This window comes from Magnolia sinica, chromosome 12 (genome assembly GCF_029962835.1).
Source record: "Magnolia sinica isolate HGM2019 chromosome 12, MsV1, whole genome shotgun sequence".
Taxonomy (NCBI): domain Eukaryota; kingdom Viridiplantae; phylum Streptophyta; class Magnoliopsida; order Magnoliales; family Magnoliaceae; genus Magnolia; species Magnolia sinica.
This window is the reverse complement of record NC_080584.1, coordinates 40,195,033-40,222,986: the sequence shown is the minus strand read 5'-3', so window position 1 is coordinate 40,222,986 and position 27,954 is coordinate 40,195,033. Positions and strand designations below refer to the sequence as shown.

General features: G+C 40.5%; 1 protein-coding gene across 2 annotated transcripts; it reads left to right on the top strand.

The window, feature by feature from the left end:
- On the top strand, positions 1–27,720 carry LOC131221257 (uncharacterized). Of its 2 annotated transcripts, XM_058216460.1 has the most exons (6): positions 2–182; positions 1,256–1,383; positions 11,550–11,719; positions 12,312–12,389; positions 24,388–24,532; positions 27,040–27,720. In XM_058216460.1, the coding sequence occupies exons 1-6, from the start codon at positions 86–88 to the stop codon at positions 27,454–27,456; spliced, it is 1,035 nt and encodes a 344-aa protein (XP_058072443.1). In that variant the 5' UTR covers positions 2–85; the 3' UTR covers positions 27,457–27,720. The 2 variants fall into 2 exon arrangements, with proteins under 2 accessions (XP_058072444.1, XP_058072443.1); XM_058216461.1 differs by lacking the exon at positions 12,312–12,389 and having other exon boundaries at positions 1–182.
- The last annotated feature ends 234 nt before the right edge of the window (positions 27,721–27,954 follow it).

Sequence of the window (27,954 nt, the reverse complement as noted above, 5' to 3'; positions counted from 1 at the left end):
TACATACGCGCAAAAAAGGAAACAAAAGAAAAGAAAATAAAAGAGAAAGGAAATCTGTGCTTCGCCACCCTTTCCGTCTCTTCGTATGATGGAAAAAGGCAAATCTACAGCTAAACTAACTTCTTCATTGGAAAAGCTTCAGCTAAATTCGTTTCCGAAACCCCTTCTTACAGCATCATACGGTATCTTCTTCAAACCCATCATTTCTCTTCCTTTCCTGCAAAACCAATCTACTTGTTTCCTTCATTTTATGTGATTTTTCGAAGAACCCACATGATTGTTTCTTAATTGGGGTGATTCTGTGCAAAGAGGGATTACCAGCTGGGTGTCCATGGTTCAGTTATGCAGGCCGTTGGTGCGTTGAACCCCATCATGGATTGCATATGCCTTGAAATTCCCTCAGATTGGATAGCCACCAATCACGTGCCTTTTCTTTCCGTTGAATGTGGAAAATTGATGTATTTCTCTCCTTTAACTGTTTATTTGCATCGCACTAATGGAAAGGTAAAGATTGTCTGATCATGGTGATCTTTTGGGCATGATCTTTCCATGGTGGGGCCCAACACACCGATGGTCTGGATTCTGGATCGTTGAATTATCGGTCCCACTTGTACAAACTGAAAAATCGAGTACTTTGCATATCTGCGGGTCAGGATCCTATAATTCTTTCTTTGCAAAACCATGTGATGTTTTCTTAATTGATATGCTGAAAAACCCATGTAATTATTTCCTTGACTGAGGATTGGAGCCAGAAAAAAATTCATTTATTTCTCATATTCATCAATTGCTATTACATGCATAGATTAGGGCTTTTTCTTGTCCTGTGGAGATAAGAGATGGAATATACTGGCCTGGACTTACACACACACACGCACACACACACACACACAACTAGGCATATTGGCATCTATCTGATTGAATGATTGTAACACCAAAAATCCCTTTACGAGCCCTCCCTACATGTGTGTATACACAACCATTTGGCCTAGGTGCTTACGGTTGGCATTTAAAGTAAAATCAATCATACAAATGGGTATTCCAGACCTCATCTGACAGTTGTATAGACTTGTGGGATGCATGGTCCATTCAGTTAAACATGTGTCTCTCTCACATATGATGCATGGGCAGGATGCATCACTAAGTCTATTTCAGAAGATGGTTTCTCAGTGAATGCTGTATTTGAATTTCATTGGTGTACAAAGTGAAAATGCCTACTCTTGAGAGGATATTAACTTGTCAAGAATATCCATTACAGGGTCACCTCTTGAAAAGGTCAAACGTCGAAGTCTAGTCAGCTTATGTCTCGGAGTCCTTGGGCGACATTTTGAGGACATCATTGCTGACTTAAGCGAGATTGCTGCAAGTTTTCCACCAGATATAAAGGTACTGGATAGAAATTATTTGTTGAATCCTTCAGTATGTATTTGTAGTTTATTTCTTTCTCTCTCTTATATGAAAGGAAACTTCTTAGTAAAGTGGTCGTTTCTTTTATGTCAAGAGACTGTTTGAGTTTTGGTGTGATGATATAAACGATTTGAGAAGACAAGCAGGTCACACATGTTGAGTGGGGAAGAGAGAAATAAGATTACTTCAACTTTGATTAAAAGGTAGCTTAAAGCTACAAATATCAGCCAAGAGTGGCCTGCAAACTCGACCCAAAGGTCTACAAACTCAGCTTCACAAAGCCTACAATGGATTAACTCCAATCTTCATTCAAATATAAAAAATAAATTGAACTCTAACATCAACTAAGAAGCATATATAAAATTCTACATAGCCTGCATAGGAAAAGGGAAAAACATAGGAAATAAGAGAGAAATAAATGCAAAGTTGGCTTCCAAGGCAAGCCATAACTATTTTCATGCTTTTTTTATGGCTTCTCATGGTTTCTATGTATATGATGAGGGTTCCAAGCTGCATGTGGTGCTTTCCAAAATGCATAAGAGTCCCAAGGTGTGTGAGAAGTTCCAAGATACACGGGTATTGGTTGCACTTGAGTCTTTCCGAGGTTTTGACTAGTCAACATGCTTCTAGCAATCTTTGACTTGTCAAAGAGAGCATGAGCTGGTCTTTGGGTTTGGGCTTGAACTTTTGTGAGTTCGATTGGGTGTACAACACGTGCAAGGTTGGGCCTGTTTGCATCATTCTCCCTAGTTTGGAAGAGAACTTGACCTCGAGTTCAGCCTTGTATAGGTTCATTTTGGTGGGAGCAATCTCTCTCAATTTGGTTTCTGATATCCAAGAATTTTTTGCATCCGAGCGATTCTTCCACTTGACAAGGTATTGTGTACAAGAGTTGCTGCGAGAAGTGATGTTTCTATGATTGAGAATGCGGTCCACAATTTCTTCATCATATTTTGGATCTGACATTTGCATTTCTTCGTTGGGCAACTCATTTGGATCGCCATGTTACCTATATAAATCAACAACATTGAAGATATGGGAGATGTTTTAGCCTTTAGGAAGGTTAAATTTTTTTTTGAAAGATAACCAAATATCATTAAAGAAGAGGAACAAAACAAAGAAAGCCTTTAGGAAGGTTAATTTTATAAGCATTTGGCCCAAGTTTCTTTAATATCTTGCAAGGTCCTATCTTCTTGAATTGTAGCTTGTTATACGTTCCCTTTGGAAATCTTTTTTTTTTTTTTTTCCGTAAGAAAACCACAACGAGGTCCTCCTTTTCAAACTCTTCTTCTTTTCTATGCACATCAGTCGCCACTTTGTAATTTTGATAACTTTTTTGAAGATTTTGCTAAACTTATCGATGAAGTTCTTTGATCCTTAAAACATTAAAAAAAAGTTCCTTAATCCTTTCTACCATTGCTGCTACATCATCACTCTGTTGATTGAGAAGTGGTAGAGGAATCAAATCAAGCACACTATTAGGCGGTCTCCCATACACCATTTCGAAGGGGCTCTTTCCCATGGATTGGTTAACCGATCTATTGTAGGCAAACTCGGCATGGGATAGGAGTTAGCACTAAATCGTATTGATTGGCCTTCTTGCTAGCTAGAGCTCCTAACAAGTTTTCCAAACTTTGATTTACAACCTCTGTTTGGCCGTCAGTTTGGGGATGGAAGGCGCTGCTATTTTGTAGCTTGGTCTCCAACTTCTTCCATAGGGTTCACTAAAAGTGACTTACAAATTTTACATCATGGTTGGAAGTTATGGTTTTTGGAACGCCATGCAAACTAACAACTTTCTTAAAGAAAATATTGGCCACATTTGTTGCATCTGTGGTGTGACCTCAAGGTGTAAAATGAGCCGTTTTTTAAAACCGGACTGCTACTACAAAGAATTGGTGTTTCTTTGAGTTCGGGGCAGGCCTAGCATGAAATCCATGCTTGAATCAGTCCATGGGACTGTTGGAATCGGCAATGGCATGTAAAGGCCACTGTTTTTGGCACTCCCCTTGGTTGCTTGACAAGCAGGACAACGTGACACATATCAAGAGATCTCTCTCCTATACTTAGGCCAAAAGTACCCTTCTTCAAACAAGGTTACGGTTTTGTTCTAGCCAAAGTGTCCTCCAATGTCTTCTTTGTGAATTTCATCTATAATTTTAGTTCGGAGAGAACTATTAGGAATGCACAACCTGTTTGTTTGAACAAGAAACCATCTTGCATTTTGAAAGCGCCAACTAGTTCTTGTTGCCCATCATTCATTTCTTCTGTGATTTTCGAAAAATATTTGTCATTCTTATAAAGTTTAGATATTATTTCAAAACCTATGACCTTGGTAGCGAAGGTTCCAAGGAGAGTCACCTTCCTACTAAGCACATCCGCCTCCTTTCTATGCTGGACTTGTGTCCAAGGTGTTCCGCAACGGTAACAGTGGCTGTAACAGTCACCACCGTTACCTTTACGATACGGGGCATAACGGCTGTTACGGTCTCTTTTTAAATTTTTTATTTATTTATTGAAAACCCCTGAAAAACCTGTATGTGCCCTGTAGTGTTGATTAAAAAGTATGAAATACATGTGTCGTCTCGTAATAATAGACCATTACGGGGCTATTATGGCCTTTATAGGGGAAGTAATGTGCCATTAACGGCAATTACGGGTCATTTTTTTCCATAACGGCTGTTACGGCCGTTACGACCCCGTAACTTGTAACAGTTGCCACCGTTACCTTTACGTAACAACCTTTACGACACACCATGACTTGTGTCGTAAAACCAACATGAATTCTTGTAAATAAGCTACCCACTTCGTATGTTTGCTATTTAGTTTCTTTTGGGCATTTAAAAATTTGAGGGCTTCATGGTCTGAGAATAGAATAAACTCCCTTTGAATGAGGTAACGCTGCCAAAATCGCAATGCTTTGACTATGGCATAGAACTCCAAGTCATATGTTGAGTACTGGGCCTTTGTGTCATTGAGCTTTTGGCTAAAGAAAGTCACTAGCCTTGTTTCTTGGCTTAGGACAACTCCAATGCTAACTTTAGAGGCATCATAATGAACTTCAAAAGTTTTGTCGAAGTTTGGAAGGGCTAAGATGGGAGCTTCGATCATGAGCTTCTTTATGAGTTAGAAGCTTGCCTCGACTTCTTTTGTCCATGCAAACTTGGCTTTCTTCAAGAAATTGGTGATGGGGACTATGATGGAGCTGAAATTTTTGATCAGTCGTCGATAAAACGATGCCAAGCTATGAAAGTTCTATACATCTCCAATATTCTTCGGGGAGGGTGACGCAGGACAACTAACCACTTGCTCTAAAGCTCAAACTGATATAGCGTGGCGAATCAGTCATTTTTTCTAATAGCCCAGCCCCACTTCCCATGGGTTAGGCCCTCGGTCGAACCCCCTTGTGGGCCTCACTTCACATGGGCCCATTTCACATGGGTCTCGCCTCGCACAAGCCACCCGCCTCGCATGTGCTGCCCATACCAAGTGTGCCCCCGCTTCACATGGGCTGCCCGCTTTGAGTGTGACCCTGCATCCCACAGGCTACCCCACTCAAGCCTGGTGTGAAAATGCCCGTGCATTAATCACCCTCGGTGAGGAGTTTTGAACACAAGACCTTCTGCTTTGATACCACTTTGACGCAGGACAACTAACCACTTACTCTAAAAGCTGCCACTTTGATACTGCTTTTATCTCATAGCCTAGGCCCCACTTCCCATGGGTTAAGTCCTCAGCTGAACCCCCATCGTGGGCCCCACTTCACATGGGTTTCACCACACACAAGCCACCCGCCTCACACGGGCCGCCTATCCTAAGTGTGCCCCCGCTTCACATAGGGGTGCCCGCCTCACACGAGCTGCCCACCCCGAGTGTGCCCCCGCTTCACATAGGGGTGCCCGCCTCACACGAGCTACCCACCTCGAGTATGCCCCCGCATCCCACAGGCCACCCCACTCAAGCCCGGTGTGAAGATGCCCCTATATTAGAGGACCAGTCAACTATAGCTTGAACCTTGTTTTTTATCTACTTGAACACTTGTATGAGACATTAGAAAACCCAAGAACACGAGCTGTTCCACTATGAATGAACATTTCTTGAAGTTGTCAAATAACTTCTCATCCCTAAGGATTTGAAGTACTTGCTGAAGGTGTTCAAGATGTTGCTTTGGATCAGTGCTATAAATGAGAATATTGTCAAAGTAAACAACCACACATTTACTAATCAAACGAAGGTAAGTTTTGGTTCATCACCCTCATGAATGTGCTCAAGCGTTGGACAACCCAAATGGCATCACAAGCCATTTATAAAGTCCTTCTTGTGTCTTGAAAGCGGTCTTCTATTCATCACCCGATCGGATTCTTATTTGATGGCATCCGCTCCTAAGGTCTATTTTGGGAAAGATTTTTAAACCCACCTGCCAACATGTCTACCGTGTCATCAAGTCTAGGAATAGGGAACCTATACTTGATGGTAATCCAATCGATAGCCGGGCTATCAATAGACATTCTCCATGTTCCATCCTTTTTGGGTGTTAAGAGGGTTGGGACAACACAAGGACTTTGGCTTTCATGGATCAAGCCTTTGTCCAATAGCTCTTCAACTTGTTGGTTTAGTTCTTTGCATTCTTTTGGACTCATCCGGTAATAAGGCAGATTTGGAAGGCTTGAACTGGGAATGAAGTCAATTTGGTGCTGAATATCTCTTAGTGGAGGTAATCCACTAGGTTGCTCATTCGGAATCAAATCATCAAACTCTCTTAAGAGAGCTTCGACCGGCTTCGGGATAGGGGTGGGGCTGATTTTGTCTTTTACTACTAAAGCGTGTACCACTTCATCTCTTTTAATTTCTCTTACAAATTGAGTCATGGTAAGAACCTTCAAGTCTTCTTTAAGCTGGTCTAATTCAACACTTTGATTGAATGACCGAATAGTTTTCTTCTTTTGGTCAAGTTGAATCGTGTAAGTGTTTTTTTGGCCATCATGGATTGCTTTTTGATCAAATTGCCAAGGTTTCCCCAATAGAACGTGACAAGCATCCATCGACTCTTTATAGTTGTTTCTAATCGAAAACTTTACCAAGCATCGTTTTTCGACCAGAGTCTCGTTACCTTTTTTGAACCAAGCAATACTATATGAGTTTGGATGCTTTTCGGTTTTTAGTTTCAACTTATCAACCATCTCTTTGGAAACAAGATCATTGCAGCTACCACTATCAATAATGACATTGCAAACCTTTCCATTGGCTGTGCACTTTGTTTGGAAGATGTTATGGCATTGTGATGGCTGTTTCTTTGCTTTTGGAACCGAAAGGACTTGGTGAATTACCAAGGTCTCTCCATCATCCGGGTACACATCTTCTCCATTTGCCGAATCTTCTTGGATGCATCATCAAGCTCCTCATCAGGTTGGTTTTCCTCTTGTTCTTGTTCTTCGTCGTAAATAGGATCTGCAAGATGGGTTTCAACTTTTTGCCTTTGAACGGGATATTCATATGAGCGGTGGCTGGCTTCACCACATCGGAAGCAAGTGATGGAGTTTTGGGCTACTTTAGAAGGGTTAGAAGAAGTAGAGGGTAGGCTTTTTGCGGTTGGGGTAGGCTTAAGTGGATTAGGTTTTTTGTAGATTTGAGCACTTTGGGTGGTTGGTTTCTTAGACACAGTTTGAGATAATGTTTTGAAAGAGCAAGAAGTAGAACGGGCTAGTTTGGCTTCAACTTTGGTGGCAAATTGGAAAGCTTCTTTGATGGTGAAGGGAAAGTTCATCTTGCAAGGGTAGATTGAGACCACCAATGTTTCGAGCCACAAGTTGGTCATTGGACTCGTGAATGTCATTTCGGCTCCAAAATTGAAAGAATTCTTCTGTGTACTTGGTCATAGATTTGTTTCTTTAACGAAGATTGAGAAAGCTTTGATAGAGTGATTGAGCATAATCTCAACCGACAAGAACCTGGACTTCAACTTTTTTTTTTTTCATCTTCTCCCAAGTTTGGATTCTCTACTTGCCCTATTATTCTCGGGCATGCTTCCACCAAATGAGTGTATATCCCTTTAGGTGACTTGCTAGTGCTACAAACTTGACCTTCTTTTCTTCGGTCAAGTTTTTCCATTCAAAGAAAGTCTCGACGTTGTTTAACCAGTCCACAAACTCGTCGGGATCAAGTCGACCTTGATAGTCCGGCACTTCAACCTTGATGCCATGATCAGGTTATTTATTTATTTTTATTTATTTATAACATTCACCAATCTTTTTTCTAGAGAGGGCTGTTGCCGGCACTGAAAATGATTTTCAAAGTTGGAGAAGTTGCTACTACTGGAGTTCGTACCTTGGTCCGACTGCTATCTACAGTTTAGCTCTTGCTTGAGCTCCTCCACTCGCCTTCTCAAAGCCTCCATATCTTCAAGAATTGCATTTTGTTCCTGACCACGACTCTTCCTTGAGCTGCCATAGATGGGAACAAGGTGTGGGAATAACCTGCTTTGATACCAATCTGATGTAAACGATTCGAGAAGACAAACTCGATCCAAAGGTTTACAAACTCAGTTTTGCAAGTCCTACAATGGATTAAACTCCAATCTTCGTTCAAATATAAAAAAATATATTGAACTCTAACATCAACTAAGAAGCATATATAAAGTTCTACATAGCATGCATAGGAAAAGGGAAAAATATAAGAAATGAGAGAGAAGTAAATGCAAAGTTGGCTTCCAAGGCAAGCCATAACTATCTCCACATTTTTTTTATATGGTTGCTCATGGTTTCTATGTGCATGATGAGGGTTCCAAGCTGTATGTGGTGCTTTACAAAGTGCATAAGAATCCCAAGGTGTGTGAGAAAGTTCCAAGGGGCATGGGTATTGATTGCATTTGAGTCTTTCCAAGGCTTTGACCAGTCAACATGCTTCTAGTAATCTGACTTGTCAAAGAGATCATGGGCTGGAGTGGGCTGGTTGTCGGGCTTGGGCTTGAACTTGTGTGAGCTAGATCGGGTGTGTAACACATGCAAGGTTGGGCCTGTTTGCATCATGTGAGGCCGACACTTCTATTACCATACATTGTTTCTTAGCCACTGCTTACCTTGTTGCTTGAGCCGTAGATTGGTTTGATATAGAGCCTTCATATTTTGGTTACTCGCTTTGCTTGTGAGGGAGAACTACAATGGCCACCTGCAGGAGTAGGATTTGAATCCTATTCTTCCCATACATGCTTGCATGCGAGGCCTAGGGCCATTCATTATTTGGGTCCCATCATGTATGTTCTGTAGTAAAAAAATCATGCTGATCAGTCAACAGGTAGGATGCATGTGTAGGAAAATTGGATGATTGAAAAATAATTGACCAACTTCGTCTCCGTAATCGTAGTGGGTCAGTCTTTGAGGTCTTTAGGAGGGCTAAAATGGATGTAAGGGCATGGGCGTCAAATATAGAGGACTTTGCTGAGTGTCCTATTTTGTTGTGATTGCCATTTGGTTGTTTTCTGGCTTCAGCCTTACCCTATAATAAAATTGTTACCTTTCACCAAAGAAAAAAAAAAAAAAAAAACTTCTTTGACATGCTCATATGGCCCAGCTTGACCAGCCTGATTTTGAGGTCATGGCTTTTTATAATCTTATGTGGGGTCTGTCTTATGGATAGCCTTTGATCTTTCACAAATGAGGAGAAATACGAGGGCCAGCTGCAAGAGTAGAATTTGAATTCTATTCTTAACCAAACACGCATAAATGCGAGATCTGGCCATTCATTGTTTGGGCCCCAACGTGTATTCTGTGGCCAAAAGGTCACACTGATGCTGGTCCAGTCGATGGGTAGGACATATGTACGGAAAAAATGCACAACTTAAAACTAATGGATGAACAGCTACATTCGACATGCATGTATGGACTGCCTGGTAACTGGACCAGCCTGATTTTGGGACGACCGCTCATAGAACATGGTCCAACATGGTGCCAGTCTGATGGATATGGATAGCCTTGAATCTTGCACGCATGAACGATATTGGCATGTGAGGGGAGAGTAGGATTTGAGAACCTTCTCTTGTGAGTATCCTTTTGCAAGTTCATGTCTACGCCTCTTGAGATCATAAATACCAGAGTGGACCAATTCTATATTTTCGATGCTCTTACACTTCGAAAGGACTTTTTGATAATCTTGGATTAGATTTCATAGGTACACCTCTTGAGATCTTCACTCTTGATATTAGTGATAAGTCCAGATTCGGTCAATCTTTTAGAGTTCAGAAGTTACATATCCTAGTCTACCATGCCACACATTGGAACACTAATACAATACGAGCAGAAGAAGAATTGAAAGATTTATTTCATTTAAAATATTCATTTTGAAGATAACTTCAGAGAAATACCCTTTTCATTCTTGGATATTATTAACTGATTGAATTAACTTGCATTCGGATTTACTTAGGAGGTAGCCAGAGGCTAGATTCTTTCTCATTTCAGACGCATGGGATGCTCCTCATTGGTTTTGTCTGAAGTAAACTTTAGTTTGTCTTTCCCTAGACAATGATGCGTGTTGTGATGTTCGTTTGTGAAATGAGCTTCAGATGTTCATAAATCTTGAATAGTCTTGGCACATTACATGAGTTGTAACATCGTTATTTATCCAACATCAAGCACTCGTACGATCACTGATCATGGTTTAGAACATCGGCCAATACAGATCTGGTATGGCTGTATTGGATCCATATCGCTCATGGACTATGCATTTTAAGGGTAAAATAGTGGACCCGAACAATTGGTCACAATATCAGTTGTTACGGGGCTAATACAACCATAAAGGCCTCCTTTTTGTTATTTTGATTCTCTTTTCTTTCACCTTTTTTCTTAATTTTAGCGCTAAAGAAAGCTCAGAAACTCATTTTAGTCATCTTGCTAGCGTTCAGAGCATCAATATCGTTACATGTATCAATGATCGGGGATATGGAAACAGTATCTGTATCGCTGATATTATCGCCAATACTTGGAAAAATATTGCTATTTGAAGGTGTGAAATGTTCGGAAGGTGGAATTTTTCATTGGAACTTCAGGAGATGTTAAAAGACAAGTTTACACATTTAGGAATCAAAATTTTGCAAAAACAACTATACATAATATTTGTCCATTTTATAGGGGGTCTAAACCATGTGTTGTCAAAGAAAATCAATATAATATATATATATATATATATATATATATATATAAATATTTGCAGCCAATCAATAGATTGTGGCCAACACTCATCAATAAAGAAAATTTCCACATTAGTTAGTAATGTATGACATACACACTTTCCAATATAAAAATTTAGAAATTAGGATTTCGCCAATTTCCCTCATTTTCCACTTAAATCTTAACTTTTTCACCACAAAATACAAATCCATGTCAATGCATGAGAATCATGCATAGACTTGGATTTCCATTGGAATTCATGCTAACATTTGGAAAAGAAGAAGCTTCTTTGGATTTTTTGTCACCTTTGAGTTATGACCTGTCTTTGATTTGAGTCAAGATTTCTCACCAAATCCAAACCATTTCGTAAAATCCAAAATATTTAGAGGATTCCAAATATGTATTCCTTTATTTTAAAATTTTTTTTTTTACCGTGTTTATGATTGTGTAACGGTCCACTCTTTGGTGAGATTGTTGTCTTCAACTGTTTGATGATTTTATGAACTTGACAGCCTTGGGTTGATTACAAAAACTCCTATTTGAATTTTCTAAATATTTAATATCAATGATAAATATATTAGCATGAATGTAATACCATTTCATTTACAGGGTATTTCTATTACCTACCTCGCGTACATCAGCTGAATTGGTCTAGACTTCTGTCCTATCCTATCATCCTGAAGGAAAAGAAGAAGAAGAGGAATTAGTCTTATTTGACTAACTCCCAGAACCGTGAAAGCTGAAAGTGGGCATTAAAAACTTGGCTGAGTTGCCCCACTTGGTGGATTATACAGTGACGATGGAACTCATTTGAATTGGACAGATCCTGTTCTGTATGCCTGTTATAGTTAAGAACATAACATGATCTCAGGTTTCCTAATAAGGGTCTGACCTATGAGAAGGAACCGTTGATATGTAATGTACACTTGTTTGAAACTTTGTTTAATTGGAGTTTTTATTTATTTATTATTTATTTATGAACTGCAGATGGCAATGATGGCTATTGCAAGGAGAAGAAAATTACTGAATGATGATATCCTGATGATATTGGCTGAAAGTTCTTGGGATATCCTAGATGTCTCTGGATCTGACGTTAGTGATCTTGGTCTGACTAGAGTAGCAGAGATGTGTAAGAATCTTCGAGCTGTTGACATAAGGTATGGGATCAAGAATTGGTATTTTGCTTAACTAATATGTTATTATTTGAAATGATAAACTTTTTTCACTTTATCAGCACAATTAACTGTTTGCTTAGATTTGCTAATACTTTAAAAGTAGTGCTAACTACATGAGTTTTTTTGCACATTCTGCTCATGAGTTCTCATGGTGAGGATACATGGCTGAGATGTCCAAGACTGGACAACTCATCTGGCAGGCTTCACTGCATATGGGCAACGGCCCATAAATCAAGCTGGTTGGACAATCCTAACTGTTCGATTTCAGTTAAAGTGATCACTCGCAATATTGGGCCCTGTTCCAATTAAGCACCCATGATTGCTGGTCAGGCTAAATGATCGGACCTTGCGCACATATATTATGGTAGGCTAGATGAGTGGTCTAGATACATTTATAGCACGTCCTCACGTGCAAAAGTAATTTGCAGTAGCATTCCTGAAATTATAATTATTAATTTTGCTCGTCTACTCATATTTGGTTCAGTTTCATGTTCTTCATGGATGCATCATACTTTTCAAATACACTTGAAAATTCATGAAATTTCTGATCAGTAAGGGAATTGTTTGTCTGCAGCCATTGTGGCAAAATTACTGCACTGGGTGTTTCAGAGCTTGTCGGTCATTGCCATTCATTGGAAATATTGAGATGCGGGTATATTCTCTTCTTTAATCTACTTCTATCACCAGTCATCATCATCATAGACTTGGCCCATCTATCTGGGGCCCGCATGTTTCATGTTCTTTTGCAAGTATTGAAAATGCTCCAGAGTTTGTAGAACATCTGCTAAAAGGAAAAGTTTGTGGGTCAAGACTACAATAGTACAATTTGACGTGTCTCATACTCTCATTCACCATACATGTGGGATATTCTGTTGAGAATCCAAATTGTGGGCCACCTACAGAAGCATAGGCTGAAAGTTACACTGATTGAACAGTCCTAATCAAAGTTTTCATATGAGGGGTCAAATCGAATAGAATTGTAAATCATAAGTTTTTTTTTTCTCGATAAAAGAGATTGAAAATTAGATTTTTTTTTTTTTTTTTGAAAAATAGAAAAATTAGATATCCATCATCCATCCATTTTGCATTCACATCGATGAATTAAAAAGTTACCATACAACTTCAGTCCTCAAAATAAGAAAAGATGAGTTGATAAGAAAAGAGGACCTGATCTCTCATCAAAATAACCAATAAACTAGACTAACTAGTGACTAAGCTCAACCTACTCAAAACCATACAACTTCAATCATTCTGAAGCAGTCCCTGAAGAGAGGTGCCTTGGAATCAAGAACAGGAACCTACCCAAAAGGAAAACTAAATGGAGCAAAGATCAGGTAGAATGGTTGTGCGAAGATCCACAACCCTCTAGCCAAAACTAGAGATCACACAATTCCCCCTCTCCACTCCTCTTCTAAAAGCAACCGTGAAAAAGAGAATTGCAACTTTTTTTTTTTTCCCTCAAAGATGCTTCACACGTCTAAAGTGGTGCCCTAAATAGGCTTACTAGAGAATCCATGCTAAGATTTTTCCATGGTCCATTTGGCACTGGTAGTGGAGTGTACAAACTAGTGTTTTGTTTATGCTCTTTATCAAGTGACACTCAACATCATTTGACCACAGTTATGATGTCTTTCTTGATGCTCAATTCATGGAAATGGTCTTGTTAATCTCAAAGTGACCTCCTAGGCCACCGGAATGCAGCTCAGGTATCACCACTTCTCACAAAGAGCCCATCAAAATGCATAGCCTAGTGCTGAACAGGTACCCATCATGGAGAGCAAACCACGGGTACTTGTTGCTTGGCCTGGTTGATAGAGCGATGAAGATTTTCCTGAAGCCATTTGACCTCCTCAGTCCCACTACAGAAATAATATGTAGTCAAAAGATATGTCACTCTGCTTGGTGAGTCCCCCACCTCATTCTCTATGCCTTCTCAATACTTGAGGTTAAAGGTAAACTTCTAGATGTACACGCTCCACTTGGTGTGATACTCTCTTGAACATTTACTGGGAGAGTTCAGGTACTTCAATGCCTCACGGTTGGAGTACGAACTTTTGATGCACTAGATAGTCCCTTTAGTGCTCCAGGACTCGTACCATGGTGTAGAACTTAATGTCATAGGCAGGATATTGTTTTCATGCGTCATTGAGCTTTTCGTTAAGGATACAACTGGATATCCCTACACCAATGCTCACATGAGAAGCAGCTCACACCAATTCAAAGACTTTGTCAAAGTCTGGCAGGTGTAAAACTAGAGCTTCAATCATCTTGTTCTTAATTTCTTTGAAGGCAGAAGTTTCTACCATCAGGACTTTCCTTTGTGCACCCAGTATTTGGAGATATTATGGAATTGAAGTTCCGGATAAACCTTCGATAAAATGTCGTTAGCCCATGAAGATTGCGAACCTTGTGAATGTTCATTGAAGTAGGCTAGTTGAAGTAGCTTTTATCTTTTGGGATCAACTTTCACGCCTTCTGCTTATACAACGTATCCTAGAAGGATAGGTTGATGTAGAGTGTCTTGTTGCCCATCATCACTGTCGAAGATGCACAAATAATCCACTTGTGAGCAGCTATAGATGAGAATATCGTCGGAGTATATAACGTCAAACTTTCCTATGAACCAGTGTCGTTAAGCTGTATGAACCAAGGTATTTGATAATGGTAATGGTGGTCTTAATGGCCAGCCTCATGACCACTACAGTATGGGTCATAACGGCATTATGGCCCCTGTAATGGCCTTTATGGCCCATATTGGACCATTACGGACCTATTGCCCTGTTACGACCGTTGCCATTATGGGCATTTTTTTCTTCAGAATGGGCGTTGCAGCCCCTACTGCCCCGTATTGTATAACGGCTCCCACGTTTCTGTTAGGTAACAACAATTATGGCTGTTATGTAATTGTTTTTTAATACCATGGCATGAACATACTGGCTGCGTTTGTTAGACCTAAGACATGACTAGCTGTTCATATGATCCATCCCCTCATCTTGAACGAAGTCTTCCATTTGTTACTAGACGAATTCTTCTTTGGTGATACCCACTTTGCAAATCGATCTTCAAAAAGATCGCATCATTCAACATCATATCCAGCATTTCTTCCATTGTGGGATCGAGAAACAGTATATTACCATTATCTTGTTGTTTGCACGACTATCAACACACATCCGCCAGCTACCATCCCTTTCTTATGTCAACAAGCTGGCACCACACAAAGGCTGAGGCTTTCCTGAATGAAACCCTTGACCAATAATTTCTCCACTTGTTGACAGAGCCTCAACATACTTCAATGGATTCATTAAGTTGAGAAATCTGGTAAAGTTGGTGCAGGCACCAAGTCAATTTCATACTAAATGTTGTGCGTGGGGGGTAATTCACTGGGTAGTTCATCAGGGACCATATCTTGAAATTGGGACATGATGTCCTAAACTTAGGTGGGTGGGCAATCTTCATCAGTTGGATCAGTCTTGCACTCAGAGTATACATGATTCCCTGCTCTTGACTTTCTTCTACAAGTTGAACCATACCCAACATTGACGAAGTCAGCTTTGTCTCTTCGAGCTCCTCTTCTCTCATAGGGTTGAGACTTGAGAGTGACAGGCTTCCTATTGTACTTGAAATTGTAAAGAAGAATTGACCTTCTTGGACATTTTTGCGGGAGGATAATTCACCTTCTTGGGCATTTTCACATCCATCTTCCTCCTAGTTTCCACGAAGTTTTTCTTGTACTATTTACCTTCTTGTCCCTTGCAGAATTGGAGGTTGCGAGAGGGACACTCTTGAAATTCTCCTTGCATCGTTTGCAAAACTAGAGGTTGCAACAGGGACACTCTTAGGACATAATGCCCACCACCGCTATACTTGAAACAAGTGCGGGTTTTCCACCAAGTTTTTCTTGTACTATTCACCTTGTCCCTTGTAGAATTGGAGGTTGTGAGAGGGACACTCTCGAAGTTCTCCTTGAATCGTTCGCCTTCTTGTCCCTTATAAAACTTTGCGAGAGGGACACTCTACCACATAATGTCCATGACCACTATACTTGAAATGTGTTGGTTGACTTCCCTTGAGTTGGTGCAATCGACTTTCCCTTTGTATCAGTTTTTTCAAGGAGGATTCACCTGCTGATCAAACAAGGAATGTCTATCTGCTCTAGTAAATAGTGAGATGGAATCTCCAAATGTGAATCTCATGTCTAGGGATAAATTTGATGTTGATCGAGCAATGATCGTTGATCGGCTCCAGTAAACAGTGAGATGGAATCACCAAATGTGAACGTCTATTTGTCTAATAAAAAAGAAGAAGAGATGGAATCTCCAAACATGAATATGAGGTCTAGGGCCAAATTTGATCGTTGATAAAAAATGGACCGTCCGATCTATTTCAGTAAATGGTGAGATGGAGTCTACAACCCTGAATCAATTAGGGTTGATAATATGAATGGTGAGATGGAGTCTCCAACCATCAATCTTCTGGGATCATTAGTTTGAATGGTGAAACAGTGCCTCCAACAGTGAATTGATCAAATCATTAATCCAAATGGTGAGATGGGGTCTCTAATTGTGAATTTATTGGTATTGTTGATTTGAATGGTGAGATTGAATCTCCAACTGGGTTTGGTAGGTTTAGGGAGGCTCGAAATGGTATGAGGGTTTGGTAGGTTTAGGGAGGTGGGATGATAGCTCGAAATGGTATTAGGGTTTGGAAGTTTTCGGGAGATGGGTTCTCTGAGTTGGTGATTAAAAAAGGAACTAGTTTCTAGTTCTGTTTTGCCAAAAACACAGGTCTTTGCAAAGTTGTAAGACCATGCATGGGGGATGATGACTGCCCGGGTGCCGGAAGCTTAAGGAAGTTGGTGACTTGATGACGGGGAGTCACTAAAGCCTTGGCGAATGGAGGCCGTAACTATAACGGCCCTAAGGTAGCGAAATCCCTTGCTGGGTAAGTTCTGATCTGCATGAAAGGCGTAAAGATTTGGGCATTGTCTTAGAGAGGCTCAGTGAATTGGGGAGGAGACAAATCACTTTTATTTGATGTAATAATTGAAACTCAAATTCAGCCATTTCATCTAAGACCCAGTTTCCATTTGCATCGCACACTAGAAATCTAAGGATTATTTATTTTTGAGGGACTTATGAGAGATGATTTATTATTGGCTTGGAATTAAGCCGACAGGTCGTATTGAGCTTGTATCAATGTTTTATACACCCCAAATTGGCTGATAATGCCCATGGTTTTTGGGATGGGCCAATTCAACCTCGTATTGCGTGTCATATTTGGCCGATATAAGTATGACATGAACATTCAGATCCATGAGACCTATAGGGGATCCCGCGAGGGTAAGTGAGACCCATGGTGGGTGTTGGGGCTTTAAAAGTGGTTGGCTACGGTAGCTTGACCCTAGTTATGTGAAAAGGTAGAAACTAATCATGGTTGGGTTAGTGTTAGGTCAAGTCAAAGTTAGTCAATATTTGTTAGGGAAAATCGTTTCCCAAGTTAATTGTGTGTTTATGTGTCCACCCCCCCCCAAAGTGAGGTTGTAGAGTGCATATGGTAACACCTCTAGAAGCTATTCCAATAACTTCTCTCTTAGAGGAGTTATTCAAAGTGTAAAGGTATTTGGAGAGATTTCCTTACAAGCAGTGTTCGTAGTATCGGTATCGTTACATGTATTGCTAACCAAGGATATAGAAACATGAATTGATATCGATGATATTATTGCTAATACCAAGAAATGTATCATAGACTCGGGGAAACATGGGGAAAATGGCAAGATTTTTCAATGAAACTTTAGGAGATGGTAAAATCACATGTTTAGGAATAAAAAAATTGCAAAAAGAAATACACGTAATAAGTTTCCATTTAGGGCATGTTTGATTTGCTATAATTATCGTGAATTGGAGGTAAAATTGTATTAATGTTTTTTTTTTTTTAAAACGTGTTTGGAAAGGAGCTGGAATTTCACATCGAAAATCAACCTTACCATGATGTTTCCATGCTAAAATTCCGTGGACCCCACCATGATGTATGTGTTATATTATATCCATGCTGTCCATTCATTTTTTAAAAGATCATTTTAGGGCATGAGCCCAAAAATGAGGCTGATCCAAAGCTCAAGTGGACCACACCATAGAAGATAGTGGGGATTTGATGCCTGCCATTGAAAGCTTCTAGGGCCTAGAAAAGTTTTGGATCAAGCTGATATTTGTGTTTTCCCTTCATCCATGTCTGTATGACCTTATGAACATGTTGGATCTCAAATAAACATCATGGTGGGCCTTAACGTAGGTTTCAACGATGGGTGTCATTATTTCCACTGCTTCCTTTGGTGTGGTCCACTTGAGCTTTGGATCTGCCTCATTTTTGTGCAAACTCATATTATTTCTCTAATAACAACTGAATATATAGAGGAGATGGGAGGTGTGTAAGGGATATAGAGAGATCCTAATAGATGCACATTCAACAAATATGGAAATACTCCTAATCTAATTAGATATCCCAATATAATCTATTATACTCTAACATTCCCCCTTAAACTCAAGTTGGAGTAACTTGACTTTGAAAAGGAATAACATTTATTCAAACACAAAAGAAAACCGCAACTATAGCACGGGGCGAGCATGGGCTGACAAAACGACAAATAGGTTTAAGCGAGAGGCACTTTTGATGATTTTTGGGATGTGAACCAACATACTTCAAATAGCTGATGAATGATCTGGTAGCATTCCTAGTGGCCAGGATTTCACCTAGAGCTGTATACGAGTCGAATTAGCTCAGTCAGCAATTCGACTCAGTCAGCTTGCTCGACTCGACTCGACTTGACTCGGAAAAGCTCGACTCGGTTCAGCTCAATCAGCAATTCGACTCACTTTTGATGATTTGGATTGAGTTGAGCTGGTTTTTGGAGCTCGAAAAAAAATTCAGGCCGAGTTCGAGCTTGCCCGAGCTCGACTCGACTCGAACCTCGACTCAAATCGACTTAGATCGAATTGGCTCGGTGACCCGGTCATTTTGATCTTGATGCTATTCGCGGAGTGTTTGATGAAATGCCTAAACGAAGTGTTGTTTCTTGGACTGCCTTCATATCAGGGTATTTCGAAATGGGTATTCAAGGGAAGAATGAAGAAACAAATCCCCATAAAAAAAAACCTTACATTGTAGGACTGCCCTCATATCTCGATATTGATATTGCTCATTGAGTGTTTGATGAAATGCCTACAAAACGCTCTCACTGATTTGCATTCGAAGTGTGGGAGATTGAAGATGCAATCTATGTGTTTGAGAAAATGTCACACAGGCTCGAACTCGGCTCGAGCTGGCGAGAGCTGCTGACCGAACCAAGCTGAGCTGGCCAGTCATGCACGAGGACCGAGTCGAGCCGAGTTTGAGCCGAGGTTGGTTGATGGTCGAGCTGAGCTGTGCCAAGGTTGACTCAGTTCGACTTGTGTATAGGTCTAATTTCACCCATTGCTCTTTCGGTCCATATGCCCGACACAAATGCAAGTTTGATCCAACACGTTTGACATAAACACAAGTCCTGTCCAACATGCCTGATATAAAAAAAACAAGAAGAAAGAATACACATCTTGTCAAAATGCCTGATTCAAAAAAGTTATATCGTCGAAGTAGGTGGTGGAGGAGGCTAGCTCGCATGACAGAACCTAAGAATTAACAAAGAATGAGCCATCAACAACTGGGCCCACGTAGTGTTAATGACTAACTGGACCACGCAGAGATTCCGATCATAAGGAACTTGACCACAAGGAGTCAGGCCAAACAATAACCACGAAATCAGAAAGGCAAAATAACCCAACAACATCAAAACGAGGATGATCAACGGCCATAAACTACGGGGATGATCAACAACCAAAAACTATGGCCCAACGGTACTGATATCACATCTAACAAACAAGGAGGTCTAGTAGTAGCACTAGTCCAAGCTGGATAAATGGGCCAACATTGGTACACTGCTACATTGCATTAGGCCCAACAAGATTGCAATCACAAGGGTGGCCCACTAGCAAACAAATGCGATGTTCCACAGTATTGGTCCACAACAGAAGCAACAAATCAGGCTTTTAAGGTGGGCCCACTAGGCCCACAACAACTCAGTCTAACGGCCCATAGTCCACAATGGTCCAACAAGTAAAAAAGGGTGGAGGGCCCAACAAATGAAAACACGTGGTGCATGTAGAGGTGGAATAAGGGATCCAGATCTCCAGTAGATTTCATTGAGGTCCATGCGATTAGTGGCCACATAGAAAAACAACTTTATTGGGCCCCACAACAGATAAGCAGATAGGTCCCACAACGATCGAGTCTTGGATGGCAACAACTGATAGGAGATCACCGGATCTAGGCCGTAGGTGTGAGAGAATAGATACACGTCTGACAACAAATCGTGTTAGGGTTCTTCCATAAACTGGTGACAACGTCCAACTAACAATCAATGGCCCTGCTTTGATAATAGCTGGAGACGATGGGCCAAGTAGATGCAAAGATCAGTGAAATGATCGGTAACTTCAGGCATGGATGAAGAAATCGTGGAGGGCCCGGTGATGAACGATTGGCAGCGCAACACCATCGGTATATGGAACAAAGATGTTGCACTACAGTGTTAATGGCATTGGTAGGTTCTGATGTTATAGACAATGCGACCGATGACGGAGAAGATAATGCATATCTGGCCAAAGATGAAGCTTGGGCTGCCGGAATCAATGGATGGTGTTGCTTTAATGGCAGCAATTGACGCAAATGTTGGAGGTTGGAAATTGAGATGAAGATGGGTTTTTCGTTCAGATCGTTGAGTTGGGCGATGGCAATGGCAGGATATGTTGCCGGCAAATTCGGCGATGGGAAAGACGGAGCGGGTGGGTTCATAGGGATGATAGCTGATAGAGAGATCTCTGGCAGGGACGTCGTGCGTGAGCAATGACGGTGGTAGGGGCTACGAGTTCCTCGATAGCAAGGGGTGGAGATTGAGTATGGCGGCGATCGTATGAAAGGGGCTGCGACAACGGATTGTGATGGGTTTTGCTATTGCTGACGGAGATGGCAGTGGCCGCCTAGGGTTGACAAAGATGATGGTGTTGTCGGGGTTGGGGTTTTGACGGGAATGGGTTCGTTGATGTTAGCTGTTTTTGCTGGCAACGATCGTTATCGAAGCAACAAAAAAGCAAGTTTTTTTTTTAGTTGTAGGACTACAGTTGTTGGGAAACGTTGAATAGTGGAAGAGGATGATTAATGCTGGGGCATTTTCACATTGGGCTTGAGTGGGGTGGCCTATGGGATGCAGGGGCACACTTGGGGCGTGTGGGCCGCGGAACCCATGGATTTGGGGCCCATGTGAGGCAGGTGGCTCATGTGAGGCGGAACCCATGGATTTGGGGCCCACGAGGAAGGTTTGACCGAGGACCTAACTCGTGGATTTGGGGCATGGGCTATGAGATAAAGGGATTAATTTGCCATGCTCTATCAGTTCGAACTTTTAGAGCAAGTTGTTAATTGTCCTACATCGAATTGGTACCAGAGCGGGAGGTCTCGTGTTCGAGACTTCTCATTGGTTGTGATTAATGCGGGGGCATTTTCACACTGGGCTCAAGTGAGGTGGCCTGTGGGATGCAGGGGCACATTCGGGGTGGGTGGCCCGTGGAACCCATGGATTTAGGGCCCACAAGGAGGGTTTGGCCAATGATCTAACCCATGGATTTGGGGTCCAGGCTATGAGATAAAGGGATTAATTCGCCATGCTCTATCAGTTCGAACTTTTAGAGCAAGTGGTTAATTGTCCTGCATCAATGACATCTAGGTATTTGGCTGGAGTTAATGGCATTGGTGTTGCACAACGACGTGATGGTGTTGGCATCAAAGACGATGGAGGTGGTGCCAGATCCGGATTTGATGGCTGTTGTAAGAGGCGAGGGGCCATCAGAGACGAAGAAGGTTAGGTTTGGGGATTGGGTTGACAACGGTACGCATGGAGGGTGTGGTGGTGGAGACATTATATATTAGAATCAATGTTCTGATACCATGTTAAACCATGGAGACTACATTACGCAAAACTAAAACCAGTATTATTTCTCTAGTAACAATTGAATATATAGAGGAGATAGGAGATCTGTAAGGGATCTTGAGAGATCCTAATAGATACACATCTAACAAATATGGAAATACTCCTAATCTAATTAGATATATTCTATTATACTCTAACATATGCATATATATGTGCATGCCTAGCCATCCATCCATCCATCTAACCAACCTTCCAACCAACCAACCATCCATCTGTCCATCCATGCATGCAAGCGTACGCAAATCCATGATCCATCCATCCATCATGCATGTGTGCATACATACATACATGCATATACACATACACACATGAATGATCCATCCATCGATGCATACATACTTATGCTCATCCATGATCCATCCATCGATCCACGTTTGCAAACAAACAGACATGTACACACATGCATTTCATGATACAACCATACACCCATAAAAAGAAATTTCAAATGGAAAAATATTTTTTAGATAAATAGTTATTTTTAAATATTTTTCTTAAAAAAATTGATTTCTACCAACAAATGTAACCCATTGATCATAAACATGGAACCATAAATAAGAAAAATTAAAACAAAACAAAAGGGTTGATTTTATTTTTTTATTTTTTTTCAAATTAAACAAAAATTTGAAAAATTGAAATTATAGATAACTAAAAAAATCCAAAAATCAAGAGATCAACAAGAATCGATAGATCAACCAACCCTCATCATTATTTAAAAATTGGGCCCCTAATTACTTAATTTAGGCAAGAAAATGGGGAAATTTTGGATTTTCCCAAATTTCCCCCTATTTCAATCTTTTAATATCTCGATTTTCCCTATCAATGCATAAGAGTCATATGCATAGACGTAGATTTGGAAAGAAATCTAGGCAGAAAAAAAACCCCAATGACCAGTTAAATACTTGTCATAAATGACGCGGACTGTCCATTTTTTGTTTGCACGGACAAGAATGATGGTCTAGATAAATGACTTAGATTTTTTTTTTTGTCATAAATGATCTGGGCCGTCCATTTTGATTTCCATTAATCAGATGACTAAATATCGTCATATCAAAGTCATTCTTGGGAGAAATGAGGACTCAGAGGTGGGGTTGACAAGATGACTGTTGTCATAAATGATTTGGATTGTCCATTTTGTTGGGCATTAATCGGATGGCTAATATCATTAGATCAAAATGCTTCTTGAGAGTATCATTGATGGCAAAGTCGGGGCCCACAAGATGAACGGTCAAGATCCATGTTCAGACAACTTTTTTCAACAACGGTCTGGACCAGTCATTTTGTTTGCCATTGATCAAAATTTCCCGCTTTTCGGTGGGCGTCTCAATAAATTTCAGCTCTCTCTCTCTCTCTCTCTCTCTCTCTCTCTCTCTCTCTCTCTCCCTCTCTAAAAAAGAAAAAAAGAAAAGAAAAAGAAAGGCTAGGATCATCTTATTAGAGTGATTCTTGAGAGGAAGAGGAAGCAAAGGTGGGGCCCACAAAATTAACAGTTAGATCCATGATCAAATGGTAATTTTTCATAAATGTTGATTCTGGTTGTCCACTAATTTAGATAGTTAGGATCATCAGATTGACTTGATTCGTAAGAGGAACAAGGAACTACAGGTGATGATACTTGTGTGTGTGTGTGTGTGACCGTTTGTTTTATTTGCTTCTAATCAGAGGTATGATCATTAGATCAACACGATTCTTTAGAGGCATGTAGTGTGTGTGTGTGTGTGTGGTTCAGACCGTTTGTTTTATTTGCTTCTAATCAGAGGTACGATCATTAGATCAACACGATTCTTTAGAGGCATGTAGAATAAGAGATGGGTCACCTTGTGGATTGTCCCCATCCATGATCAAACATTTTTTGTCATAGACGATCTGGATTGTCCAAGTTTGTTGGGCATTGATGAAATAGAGAGGGTCATCTAATTCAAAGATATTCGTGAGAGACGAGTCATAGGTGGAACCCACATGATGTACAGTCTAGATCCATGATTAGACCTTTTTGTCAAAAATAAATTGGACCATCTATTTTGTCAACCATTGATCAGTGGCTGGGATCATTTGATCAAAATAATGGTTAGTAGGTTATGAGCAACTGATAAAATGTCCGATAAATTTCGTGATCCACATAGGTAATTGGACATTTTATCATAATCAATTAGAAGCAAGCTTGAATCTATTCCTCCAAAGTATTTACGTCCAAATACTATTCTTTCCAGGCCTTTCTTTTTCAAAAGTTGATTCTGAGAAAGTCTTTTTTTTTTTTTTTAATAGAATATTTTCTAACCTGAAATTGTTACCAAATGCACCCTTAGAATTGTTTAGGTGGTCATAAATATGGTCCAAACTGGGGTTACGAATTTTAACATGCTGGTTCAATGTGACTCATGGGAAGGTCTGGTTAGTCTACCCATGTACAGTGCAAAGACAATCAATTGTATTTTTGTTCTTTCTTTCCCTTTTCTTTTCTTTTCTTTATTTATTTAAATTTTTTGTGATCTCCTGCTTGCTGTATGAACGCCCTTAGATTTGTGACTAGCTAAAAACTCTATAGCAGGCTATGAAAAGAACTTAAATCCAATGATTGCAGAGGGTGTGTTAAGAGTGATTTCACCGTACGAGCGTGTTTGAGTATCTTCAAGCCAAAATTGAATGATGTGGAAGAGGAGTCCTGGGAAGAGCTGGATAGCAAGGACATAGCCAATGGTGCACAATCACTGCAGTGGTTTGTGTGGGTATGCACTCACTCTTCATGAGCATGTTTATCTTTTCCTCTTTTTCTTCACGGCAACGGTTTGACCAGACACTGGTTGTTGATTCAAATCGCTAACTAATGAATGGTCATTTGATTAAATTATATTCTTTAGAAAAAAAAAATTTATTTATCATGGTTTTAACTTGCATACTTGAGCAGCATATTTAGGACCCAAGTATGGAGAATTTGTCAAGTCAGAATTAAGGTAGTTCAAACACTTGAAAACCCAAGTTGACCCGATCCTACTTTGAGTCTCCATCAGACAACCAGATAGCCTTGTGCCCAAATTGCTGGTACATGGCTATGATGATTATTTTGATCCAGAAAACATATTAAAAATATTAATGTTGAAAAAAAAGTAGATTTTTTATTATTTCATTTTCATATAAATTATAGCAGAAACAAACTACTCTAATTGTTTTTCAAAAGAAACATTTTCTTTTCATTTACAACATTTTTTTTTTTCCTTTTATTTAATTTTGAAGAAGAGACCCTACGGGGTGCAGTAGTCTTGGCAAGTGAAGTCAACCAAGTGTTGGTAAGACGTGTGGAACTTGACTTGAAATTCCCAGTTGAGATTTGGCTAGACCTAGTTTAAATCAAACAAGTTTAGTATTATGAAAGGTGCTACAAGACTAGTTTGATAAATCACAGTGCTATTGGTAACTGTCCTGATTGGGTATCTGGCCGCCTGCATATGCATATCACAGCAGGTATGCTTGTGGTGATTTTCTTTTAGGGTCTGTTTGGATTCATGGAAAGGAAAGGAAATACCATTTCCTATGAAATTAAATTTCCATTTTTTGTTAAGGCTTTCTTTGTGGGAATACATGGGAAACATCATTTCACACATCCTTTTTTGTTTTTGTTTTTTGGGAAAAAAAAATCCCACCACCCCTAAGGCATTTTCCCACAAGGAAAATAGTTTTCTCAAGAGTTAGACTGAAATGTGCCACCTTGCGTCACATTTGCCACGCATGCCATGTACCACATGAGCCATCACTGATATTCAGTTATGCTCCACAAGTGCCACCATCCATCTTCTTGTGTCCCACATGTGCCACCATCGATCTTCTCTTTCGCCCTAGATGTGCAAAGTATCCAACTTGTGCTAATGTGCCACATGTATCTCTGTCATCTTCTCTTGCACCCCCACATGCACAAAGCACCCAACATATGCCAATGTGTCACATGTGCCATCGTCCATCTTCACTTGCTCCATATATATCAGATGTGCCAAGGTGCCAATGTGCACAATTGTTACCTTCTAGCTGTAAGTGCTCACATGTGCCGAATGTGCCACTGCATCTTCAAGCACCTCACATGTGCCACAATTCAGCTTCATGCGCCACACATCCTGCATACGCCATATTTGCAATCGCCCATCATCAAACAAAGCCCCCCCAACATATGCCAATGTGTGCCACATGTGCCGTCGTCCATCTTCACTGGCTCTATATATGCCACATGTGCCAAGGTTCTAGTGTGTACAATTGTTACCTTCTAGCTTCAAGTGCCCACGTGCCAAATGTGCCAATGTATCTCTTGTGCCATGTGCCATTGTGCATCTTCGAGCACCTCACATGTGTCACGTGTGCTACAATTCAGCTTCAAGTGCCACATGTACTGCATATACCATATTTGCAATTGCCCATCATCAAACAAAGCACCCAACATGTGCCAATGTGCCACATGTGCCATCGTCCATTTCACTCGCTCCGTATATGCCCCATGCCAAGGTGCCAATGTGCACAATTGTTACCTTCTAGCTTCTAGTGCCCACATGTGCCAAATGTGCAATGTATCTCTTGTGACATGTGCCACTGTGCATCTTCAAGCACCTCACACGTGCCATGTGTGCTACAATTCAGCTTCAAGTGCCACACAGATGCTGCATATGCCACATTTGCCATTGTCCATCATCAAATATCCCAACGTGCTACAATGTGCTAATCTGGCACATTTCAGTAATTACCGGGATTTTGTTTTTCAAATAACAAATTTGGAAATAGGTCCCAAATTTCTAGGAAAATCAGGAAAATCTTTTTGAGAAACAAACTTGGAAAACAATGTTTCCTTTTCCACAATTTCTTGGAAACAAGGTTTCCCGAGAAATAATGTCTTTTCCCATGCTTTCCACTAATCCAAATAGGCCCTCAATGCGAATGAGGTCTATGTCACCCAAAGGGGGGCTCCACCTGTACATGTTGGTGGGCTGAGCAACACATGTTTCTGCAAGGCCTAGCATCATAGTGTACCTCTATTATTAATTGCTCTTCTTCTTCTTCTTCTTCTTTTCTCCTTTTCCTTCACACGCACCCACACCCACAGCCACACACACCACATTGGGTACTCGAACTCATGACCTCAGTGTTGAAACTCAGTCTACAACTGAGCTATAAGTAGGGACCCCTCTATTATTAATTGCTCAATGTTGAGACCTTTTTGGCAGTTGAGTGTGCATAACTCCTTCCTTTCCCTTTACAGCCAACAATTGATGAGCATTCAAAAGAGATACTGGCCTCAGAATGCCCACGTATTATAGTTAATCCAAAGCCATCACCCCTTGGATTTCGTGGGGCTCATGTTCCCCATGAAGCATTGCCTGAACTAGCATTGGATGATCCGATTGTGAAGGACATCGACCCCAAGACATGGGCATTTCATGGTGTTGCTCCAAGGGTTGTTGCTTCGTCGGTGGCTCCAGATTCCTCCGAATTGCCAATGGCTGAGAGGTTCAGGCTTGCTTTCATGGAGAGGGATGCACGGTTGGCACCAAAGAGGGCCAAGAACGCGAGGCAACATCAAAGGCGGGCGGAGAGGGAGTGGGTGATGAAAAATACAGATGCAAAGTCGATTGCTTTGGCGTCACAAGCAAGCAAGTTTCTACACAACCGGAGCTGAGACATGCAAACTCGGTGTTCGCCGAGGTATGTTTGCTGTGACATGTTTTTCCCCTGCATCCTTATTGTTCAAAAGGTGTGGATTGTAGAATGAAATTGATCATCAAGGCCTTTTCCTTTTATTTTATTTTTCCCATTTGCTTTGGCTTATAATGTAATTGAGAAAGGAAATTAAGAGTAAAAATGATGTCCAACCAGATATTTGTTCATAGATTGAACTACTTACCCTTATAATTGAATGGGAAAGAATGGCAGTCCACCATCATATCGCCATTTCCAATTCCTTATCTTTATATATTTTGCTTCAATGCCCATACCAGGCCTGTCACCGTCACTTTTAGTTTTCTTTTCACTTTTTTTTTTTTTTTTTTTAAATGTTTTATAATTATTGTTCTCATTGACATTTTGAGTCACTACCTTTACAGCTGCTGTGGCGAGCGCTAGATATTGGGTTTAAAATTTTGGTGGGGTGGTGAGATCAATGGTGGAATGCATCCAG

What these genes read in the sequence shown, in the direction of transcription:
- LOC131221257 (XM_058216460.1), top strand. Translation starts at nt 86, where the DNA reads ATGATGGAAAAAGGCAAATCTACAGCTAAACTAACTTCTTCATTGGAA. An exon ending in GTTTTCCACCAGATATAAAG is followed by an intron (nt 1,384 to 11,549) that starts GTACTGGATAGA and finishes TATGAACTGCAG; the next exon opens with ATGGCAATGATGGCTATTGC. An exon ending in CACTGCAGTGGTTTGTGTGG is followed by an intron (nt 24,533 to 27,039) that starts GTATGCACTCAC and finishes TTCCCTTTACAG; the next exon opens with CCAACAATTGATGAGCATTC.